This window comes from Eurytemora carolleeae, unplaced genomic scaffold (assembly GCF_000591075.1).
Source record: "Eurytemora carolleeae unplaced genomic scaffold, Eaff_2.0 scaffold1187, whole genome shotgun sequence".
Lineage (NCBI taxonomy): Eukaryota > Metazoa > Arthropoda > Copepoda > Calanoida > Temoridae > Eurytemora > Eurytemora carolleeae.
The window spans coordinates 70,544-80,783 of NW_019397075.1; the positions used below are offsets into that span (position 1 = coordinate 70,544).

General features: G+C 33.1%; 1 protein-coding gene across 1 annotated transcript in view; it reads left to right on the forward strand.

The window, feature by feature from the left end:
- The first annotated feature begins 948 nt into the window (after positions 1 to 948).
- The window catches only part of LOC111711637 (collagen alpha-1(XXV) chain), a 9,749-nt gene continuing 457 nt past the window's right edge, over positions 949 to 10,240 (forward strand). Inside the window, exons 1-7 of the mRNA XM_023486027.1 lie at positions 949 to 991; positions 2,386 to 2,469; positions 3,788 to 3,884; positions 4,695 to 4,726; positions 5,421 to 5,581; positions 6,107 to 6,201; positions 9,087 to 9,378. Of these exons, the coding sequence (XP_023341795.1) occupies positions 957 to 991; positions 2,386 to 2,469; positions 3,788 to 3,884; positions 4,695 to 4,726; positions 5,421 to 5,581; positions 6,107 to 6,201; positions 9,087 to 9,378 (796 nt within the window). The 5' untranslated portion in view covers positions 949 to 956. The remainder of the gene's footprint in view (positions 992 to 2,385; positions 2,470 to 3,787; positions 3,885 to 4,694; positions 4,727 to 5,420; positions 5,582 to 6,106; positions 6,202 to 9,086; positions 9,379 to 10,240) is intronic.

Sequence of the window (10,240 nt, forward strand, 5' to 3'; positions counted from 1 at the left end):
TCCTCCTTCATCCGTCAGGTGGTCATAACTGCTTAATCAGATGTCGGCTTCAGATTTTTTTGAAACCACACGTTTGTGTGATACACGGGAATCGAACTCGTGAACACCAGTCTGGACACCAATCCAGTTTCTGGCTGTAGACAAGTTTGCTTAACTTCAGTGATCTAACTCTAACTGTCACACACTCTCCACTCCACCTGTTTTATACTGGTGAAAGGGACTTTAAGCACAATTTAAAGTGACCCTCTGTGCAAAGATGGCAATGATTTACAACGGCCCCATTAAAAGCTTTGTCCAAGCAGTATGAAATAGAAGGGAGATATAAATGACGCGGCCCGACCTACCATATGATTATACATGCTTTGCAGACGTGTACTTCATTTGAATAAGAAATATTTGTCTGATGTACAATTACTTCGTATACAATAACCTATTCTAGATATTTCTAATACAACTGGAGTACCCGTCTGCAAAGCATGCATAATCATATGGTAGGGCGGGCCGCGTCAGTTGTATCTCCCTTCAATTTCATACTCCTTGCTTTGTCTGATCAAATATGATTTATATATCTATGTTTTTGTTTATTTGAACTGTTTATTTCATGCTTATGAGAATTGCATTAGATAAATTATCAAATTTCAACACTGTCGAGTTTCGAGTGAGGAAATTGACGATATCTTCCACATTTTTGATCAGATTAAGGATTCAATGTTACTGTTTAATATCGGACATATTTACACTAACAGTTCTTTTCAAGTTTAAACTGTATTTTATTATTATAGGAACACATATATAAGTATGGAGTAGAAGGACGACTGTAAGACTCAATTTATGGTCTTTAATTTTCAAATAACAGATTGTTAAATGCCGTGCTTCTTTTTCACAATTTTATGCAATTAATATATTTTTTAATGTATTTTATATTATTTTTATAAATATTTCAGAACATTTTAATCATGACTGATGACGAATCAAACAAAATAAGTGATAAGTGAGACTTTGAATTTATGAAAAAAATTTAAAAAATAATTTAATTTAAATCAAGGATTAGATTTATAATAAATTAGTTTTAAATCTTTTTGATGATTGGATTTTTTCTTTTCATTTTAAACAGAAGAATAATAAAGCTTTTTAGAAAATTGGATTTCTTCCAGTTTCAATAATCAGGGTGTCCCAATAAACATGGGAATTCAGTGACGAATTCGATATCGTCTTTTTGAATAACTCTTTGATTTAGTGTAGTGATACCTACTGAGAAAACTGTAATCTGTAAATCGTCTGCAATGTTCACATTTTGTTTGTTTATGTTTTGACGCCGACGGTTAAGTACTTAGTAAAACAAGAAAATTGCAGTATACAAACAGAGTAAACTTGTCCGTCTTCACTGTTCATCTTGCGGAGCTATTATATTATCTTTACAGTCTTTTACCCTTTTCATAAAATAAACTGTAGCAGACATAATAATATTATGGCTTTTGAAATTAGGTATTACAATTCTAATTCATAACAAGGATGATAATCAATTCGCCCAATATAATATAGTTTTCTCCGGAGATTATTAAATCTCTACATTAACCCGTTAACGATGGGGGGGGGGGGGGTTCCACCCATGTTTTTTCTTTATAACTTAAAAACGGCTTACTTAAAATGCTCGAATTTCTCCACTTTTAAAACTAAAGTTTTCGAAATTTACATTAAGTCAATCTGGATCAAGGAGTATGGAATAGAAGGGAGATACAACTGTCGCGGCCCGCCCTACCATATGATTGTGCAATGGTGCATACTTTGTAGACGGGTACTTCATTTGTATAAGAAGTATTCAGAATAGGAATATTACATTAAACAAATATTTCTTATTCAAATGAAGTACTATCTGCAAAGCATGTATAATCATATGGTCGGGCCGCGTCAGTTGTATCTCCATTCTATTTCATACTCCTTGATCTGGATCTTGTCAACTGCAATTTTGCAGACAAACCAGTGATTTTTATTGGTCGAATCAGAACCAATCAGAAGCCTACATCAGAATCGTAATTTAAAAAGACTTAAGCGTGTTCACGAAGTTTACCCTTACTTAATTTTGAAAACAGAAAAGTAGGATTTTGAATTGAAACCACTGTACTGCATTTGTTTTCTATAATACACCATGTGTACAGGTGTACAGGGGTAAACAGAATACAGTGGAATGACCATATGTTCTCTATGAAAATAAAGATTTAAAAAATATGAAAATTGTAACTGTGCTCTCCACATATCAGAAACATATTTACTGACGACACAATCTAAAATCCCAAAATCCTTTAGAATTTTCTGAAAGAAAAAATTTCTGAATTAAAAAAAAAAAAACAAAGACAACAATCATTAAACGATTTTTTGCATTTTTAGAAATGTTTTGAATGGATTAAGCCGAGGAATAAGTAGATTAGAACTTATATCTTCAGTTTCACATCATCCTACCAAATTTGAAAGGTACGTTGACTGTACCCATGGTTAAAGTGAACCCTTGATTTATTAGAATAGAATGTCCAAATCACAACAGTACACGTTTAAATGATAAAGAAACATTATCCATTAGAGACAACTAGAGGTTATAAATACGGTTTTTATATTTTAAAATATCATTGATTTTCATTCTAATTTTAAAACCCCGCTTTAAGAAGTTTAACCCTAACAAAGGCTGGGGGGTCTGAATCTATGTATAGCCTGGGTTGGGGGGACAAAGGCCCTACTCCTAGACAAAGGCCTTACAGAGAATAGGTTTGGGGTTGAAAAAAATGCCTAAAAAAGGGTCAAAAAAGTGAGAGAAAAAAATATTGTTTGTTTTAAACAAATATCATAGTGTAACACATGTTTCTACATGCATTTTCAAGGGCTTTTTAGAAATATAGTTTTTAGATCTGTAGCTTTAGTCACAAAAAAGTTATGGGCTATTTTAGATTTTTTTTTCGAAGACCAGCCTTTTTTTCCACCCTGTACCCTAACCTATGAATAAAAAATATAAAATTTGTTTAACAAAAAATCCTTTAAATTACTATTCGTTAAAAGTCAAAAAATTTCACTGTGAGAAGTGTCAAAAATGAGAGTGCTAAGACAAAAAAAACTACGGTGGTGGTAGTTTAGGGTTAACATGGAAATGTATAAAGCCAACCCTGAACTTTTTTGGCCACTATTGCAGCCTGGCAAGATCACAGTGATGGGTATTGTTGTGAATTGAACATGTTACACATAAAATTATGTCATGCAACGGTATCTTTAAACAAAGAAAAGGTTGGCAAAGATGAAATTTTAATATTTATCAATTTTTTTTTCTCGCAATTTTATAACATTTTGTTTCTGACATCTTGCCAGTGTTTCAGACATATTGCTGTAACAATAGAAATTAATTTCAAGGATGACTAAATTAGGGATCTCCCATGAAAAACTTGGGGTCACCAATGAATGTGTCTCCAATGAAAAGCTCGGGGTCGCCGATGAATGTGTCTCCAATGAAAAATCGCCTTGAAGATTTTTATTGTAAACTAGCTGAAAGGCCTGGCGTTGCCAGCGGAAAAAAAGAGATCATCTTGAAAAAAAAAATTGAAAAAAATTTCGATTTTTTAGCCTATAACACCCCCGGCCACCTAAAAACAATTTTAGACCAATACGAAACATATATGTGAATGTCTGTTTTATTATATAGATAAATCACAAAAGGTGTCAAAGTGAAGCAAATATGTCTTTCTAAATTGATTTGTAAAATAATATACTAAAGAAAAATTACAAATTATTGAAAATAATTTTTTTTAAGATGGTGGCGATTTCTGATTGTGTTGACAGTAGTTAATATAATCCTGTCTTTCACCCTCCTACCCTTACTAGTTATAACCCTTAAAAGGGTAAATAAGGTAATTTGAAATTCTTATTTATTGCAGTACACCTATATACCCCCCCCCCCCCCATCCTTATTGAAACCCTGGTTTGGTGTGAGATTGTCGCAACTTGCAATCCTCTAAATACAGTATACTATGTCAACTTCAGTATGGATGAAATTTGATAATCCTTTTATATTGCAAATTTCGTTGTCGAGATGAATTAACACATAGTCATGGATAGTAAAGATCACCCCCCCCCCCCCCGAGACTGGGAAAAAGATCAGTTTCCAAATCAAATAGGAAAAGTGGTTGAGGTAATTGATCGCAAGGCGCGCCATTATTTCTTGCGTGGCTAGAATCCCAAAGATGGGAAAACCAGCCAAGGCCGAATCATCCATAAGTTTTGGGGATATAAGTATCATAATTGGCAGATTCACTAGTTTGTATCCTTATAGCCCATAAGCTTTCGTTGTTGGATCAATCCTTACACTTGCTAGTCTGTTGAGAAATTGCTGACGGGTTCTGAAGGATTGATAGATTTGTATAACTTTTTAAAGGGTTCACCCAATTTTGAGAAGTTTCAATTTTTTAAAAACATTTTTTTACACTTTATGAAATTTTGACCCTGAAAGAAGATATTTGCATGAACAAACTATGAAAAGTTTTGTTTGTTTTTTGTTCTCAGGGTTAAAATTTAATTTGCATATTGTAAGAAAAACAAATGTTTAAAAAACAATTTAAAATTTATAAAACTTCTCAAATTGTGTGGAACCTAAAAAGTCCTAATAACGAACAAAATCAAATGCCCCACACAGTTCACTACTCAGAAGGATTGTTTTGTAGGTTGAGGAATTTTTCGAAACCATTGAACACAGGTATTGAGAAATTTATTGATTTAACCCAATATCTGCGCCCAGGTGTACCCTGTATATGCTGGGGGGGGGGGGGGGGTAAATATCCCCACACCAAATGTATTTCCATGCAATTATGTATGCCAAATTTATAACAAGTTCTATAATTTTTTAAGTTCTCAGGTCTGTTTTTTTATTAAATTTTTTATATAGTTTATATAATTTATATAGTTTATATAGTTTAAATAGTTTAAATAGTTTATAAAGTTTATATAGTTGTTTTTAGTTTTATATATAGTTTATAGTTTTATATTCCAAACTTAGTATATTTTATACGATATCAACATAACTGAAAATGCGCAAAGGATCTAAGTTGTAAACCCTAAATCTTTGAAACTAAATGTTTTCGTCAAGATAGGATTAACATATTTTTCATTGGTCAAATCAAAAGTTTTTGCCCCGTACACTCCTTACTAAATGAACGCAGTGTCCAGCATACATTTCACTGAAAGGTTAATGGATCTTATTTACCAGTACGTTTATATTTTGATGCTATAGCAAAACAGCCCAACCAATACTATAGGCAGTACTGGGGGGGGTCAAATGAACCCTTTCTTCTGGCAGAAATAGGGTTTACATATACGGTACATACGATAATCTATAGTTTTTAAAGCATTAAATTTTGACTTTGTATCAAAAGAAAAAAACTATTTGAAAGGTTGACAAATCTTGAGATAAAACGAGATGTCCCCGGACCCCCTGGCCCTCCAGGACTTCCTGGAATTCCCGGACCTCATGGAACTCCTGGAACTAGAGGTGTTCAAGGCCCTCCTGGTGGTCAAGGACCTCCTGGTGTTCAAGGCGATAAAGGAGAACAGGGTGATGAATATATTTGTAAAATTGTTTTTAAGCAAATAGTTTTACTTGCAAATCTTGCAAATCAACTTATAGAGTGAAATGGTTGTATCTGCACCATGCACAATTTCATGATTATTGCACTAATTAAAATCCCAACTTTATTCTTAGAGCAGTCTTTCTATTCTTCAGTTTTATTAGACCCACTCTAATATTTCCAGCTTTTAAATGAATTTTCAATGTTGGCAGTTCCCTTTTTGACAACGGTACTCTTAATAGCCTTTTCTGATCAAGTATGAATGAGATCTAAATTTAATCAAATTTTAAAAATGATTATTTTCAATTGTGGTTTCTCTACAAGAGTGACTTGCGCATTTCTACCTTTTAAACTTTTAAACCTAAAAAAACACAATTTCTTCCACATTAATCATCAGATAAAAGTTGCAAGGGTATCATATTTGCATTGAGGGTCATCTGAAATTATGTTTACAGTCCCTTTAATAATAAAATCCGATAAGAAAAATAATCCTTATTAGATCACTAATTCAGATAAGGGATCTCCAGGAGTAACTGGACTTCCTGGACTAACCGGACTACCCGGACCTGCAGGACTACCTGGGGTGCCCGGTCCTAAAGGAGACATGGTAAAAACAATCATTATTATTAAGAGCAGTACAAAAATTATTTTTGAGAAACTTTGATAAAAAGACAGTACGCTCAAAATCAATTGCAAAGAAATTAAGTTTTTACCACAAACTCATGTAACCCTCTAGCGGTGCCATGGAAACGCCTCAAAAAAAGCGGAAACCCCTCAGAAACTGTTTTTTTGAGACGTTTCCGCAATTTCTGCAAGAAAAACGGAAATCCCTCAAAACCCAATTTGTGAGGGGTTTCCGCTTTTCACCTGAAAATTATTTTTGAGGAATTTCCCAATATTTTTGAGGGATTTCCCAATATTTTTGAGGCATTTCCGCAAAATTTTTGAGGCGTTTCCGTATTTTAAAAACTTGATTTAGTTGAGGTGTTTCCTCTTTTTTTGAGGCGTTTCCGCAAAATTTTTTGAGGCGTTTCAGTATTTTTTAAAACCTGATTTAGTTGAGGTGTTTCCTCTTTTTTTTGAGGCGTTTCCGCAAACTTTTTGAGGCGTTTCCGTATTTTTAAAAACTTGATTTAGTTGAGGTGTTTCCACTTTTTTTGAGGCGTTTCCGTTTTTTTTGAGGCGTTTCCGTTTTTTGAAAAAAGTTTTTAAACTTTATTTTGTTGAGGCGTTTCCTCTTTTTTTGAGGCGTTTCCGTTTTTTGAAAAAAACTTTTAAAACTTTATTTTGTTGAGGCGTTTCCTCTTTTTTTTGAGGCGTTTCCGTTTTTTTTTTGAGGCATTTCCGTATGTTTAAAAACTTCATTTAAATTTTTGAGTGGTTTCCGTATTTTTATAAACTTCATTTAATTGAAGTTTTTTCTATTTTTTTTGAGACGTTTCCGCAAAATATTTGAGGTTTTTCCGTACTTTTGAAAACTTTATTATTATTATTTTTTTTTTTTTTAATTTCAAGCCTTCAATTATTAGAGTCGATTTCTCTTTTTCCTTACGGGTTTCCAGAATTTTTGGAAGAGTTTGTCTTTTTAGATAACTTCTTAAATTCATTATAGAGGAGACTTTTCCGAAAATTTCGTTTCTGTTTTTTCAATAAAGGCTTTTAAAACATAAAGTTGAGACATTTCCGCACATTTTTCCGAACAGTTTAGAGGAGTTTCTACAAATTACTTAAAAAAAAATTGAAATTTCACTTTAATTTTTCAAAAAAATTGTACAACATTTTTTTTATTCTCGTAGAATCCACCACATTTTTAAATAACTTTGTTAGAAATTAAAACTTAAATAGAAACGCCGTCTATTGAATTGAATCAAATTGATAATCAAAAAAGAAAAGATGGGTCCGTCCTAGCTGATTTTTGGAAAATCGTTTTCTAGGAAATTACCTAAAAGATAAATTGGATGCATTATAACAGGCAAGTTTTCATCATTTTTAATTATTTTTAGTTTTTACCCAAAAATTCAGCAATTAAAACCCTTAAAACCCTATAAATTGTTTTTCTCATTTTTTATAATCCCTATTTCTTTGAAACCTCATGGTGTTTAATTTCTTGGAGGAGATTAATTATTTTGGAAAGGGGGAAAGATTTTTAAAGAAAGGAACTAAGTTTTTTTTTTAACAAACGGAAGAAGAGGAAATGCCTCAACAAATAAAGTTTAAAAATTTTATAAAAAAACGGAAATGCCTCAATAAAAAGAGGAAACGCCTCAACAAAATAAAGTTTAAAAACTTTTTCCAAAAAACGGAAACGCCTCAAAAAAGCGGAAACGTCTCAAAAAAAGAGGAAACGCCTCAACAAAATAAAGTTTTAAAAGTTTTTTCAAAAAACGGAAACGCCTCAAAAAAAACGGAAACGCCTCAACAAAATAAAGTTTAAAAACTTTTTTCAAAAAACGGGAACGCCTCAAAAAAAACGGAAACGTCTCAAAAAAAAGAGGAAACGCCTCAAAAAAATAAAGTTTTAAAAGTTTTTTCAAAAAACGGAAACGCCTCAAAAAAAAACGGAAACGCCTCAACAAAATAAAGTTTTAAAAGTTTCTTCAAAAACGGAAACGCCTCAAAAAAAAATCGGAAACGCCTCAAAAAAAAAAGAGGAAACGCCTCAACAAAATTAAGTTTTAAAAATTTTTTCAAAAAACGTAAACGCCTCAACAAAAAAACGGAAACGCCTCAAAAAAAAGAGGAAATGCCTCAACAAAATAAAGTTTTAAAACTTTTTTCAAAAACGCCTCAAAAAAAAAGGAAACGCCTCCAAAAAAAAGAGGAAACACCTCAACATTAAATATTAGGAAACGCCTCAAAAATATTCGGAAACCCCTCAATATTTTCCAGTTTTGAGGGATTTCCCAAAAAACCGGAAATTCCTCAAAACCGGTTTTTGAGGCATTTCCGCGTTGAGACGTTTCCGCGTTGAGGCGTTTCCATAGCACCCCTCTAGCTTTACAAGTTAACAATCCGTTGTAAACCATTGATATGACAAACTTTGTGTTACTAGAGACCAACAAGTCCAGGTTTTAAAAATCAAAGGTTTACACAATCAGGATAAAAGATTTAGGAATTAGAAAATTTGAGTTTCTGTCAAAAAATCAGTTCCATCGATAGGTCAGAAGTCAAACTTCTATGGAATTAATTAATGTGTGCAAAAAGAGTGTCACAGGCCTTGAACAGTTTTATTTTCTACACTATGCAGGATTCCAATTAATAATTAGCCAAACAAAAACATTAAATCTAGATTTTTTTTGGTGACTGTAAGAGATTCATTTTCTAAATCATAATTTGATATTTGGTAAAGGAAAAGACTGTACAGGAAACCATGCCTGTAATAAAAACCTTTGAATAAAATCCGTACAGTCGTCTCTGAAGTTTCATCTTTCGTGTGCAGTGTAACCCTATATCAAGACAGCTATAAATATTATCTATTAAATTAAATTTCAGGGTGAAACAGGTACTCCAGGAGTTTGCGAGGTTGATCTTGAAACGATGAAAGGAGAACATGGAGAACCAGGAACTAAAGGAGATATTGGAGAAAAAGGAGATATTGGAGAAAAAGGAGAAATTGGAGAAAAAGGAGATATTGGAGAAAAAGGAGATATTGGAGAAAAAGGAGAAGTTGGAGAAAAAGGAGAAGTTGGAGAAAAAGGAGATATTGGAGAAAAAGGAGAACCAGGGGCTAAAGGGGAAATAGGAGAAAAAGGACAAGCTGCACCAGCACCTTTAGAGAACTTTGGTAAAAAAATAAATAAAAACAGATAAAATTAAATTCTTATATCTTTGCAAACTGATAGTTTAAAAATTTAATATTTCAAATAATCCAGCAGAATTCTGAGATACAGGGTTACCCACAAAGGATGATTTGAGAGACTGCAGCACGGACTGTTAAATTGTTTCTTTCTGTACAAAATCAATAAATGTGCTTTTTACAGAATTAATGCAAGGCAGAAGCAGTGGCGTAAATAAGGGGGGTTATTGGGGTTATTTACCCCCCCCTAGAATCCTGGGGGTAAATACCCCCCCCTAGAATCCTGGGGGTAAATACCCCCCCCTAGAATCCTGGGGTTAAATACCCCCCCCTAGAATTCTAGGGGTAATTACCCCTGAACATATTTTCAGGCCCTGAATAGCAGGGGTTACTCCATTTGCTGCCTCTACAAGTAACAGTTCCAGTTGCCTTGACCCCTTCCCTTCAAAAAAAAAATACATTCCCATTCCCTATTGATTAGTCTGCACTTGTGTAAAGACGACTATTTTCATGATAGTAAAAGTTTTTGCGGCATTTTGCAGATGCTTAAACTTTTAGTTCGGTTACTTCAGCAAAGTTCACTCACACACAACTCGTCATAATAAAAAATATATATATTATGAGTTAATTTCCTAAAATACGATTTTTGGACCCCCCTCCCCCTCCTTTTGTACATGGATATCATATCATATGTAAGACAATTTTTGAGCCAGCTAAGACTCTGAACATGCTGATTTTTTTATGTCTAGCTTTAAAATTTTATTGTGCAATAAATATAAAACAAATCGAACCCTTGTTTCTGTCCTAGAGAACGTTTTTGTGTCCCCCCCCCCTCCCTCCTGTAAATTTT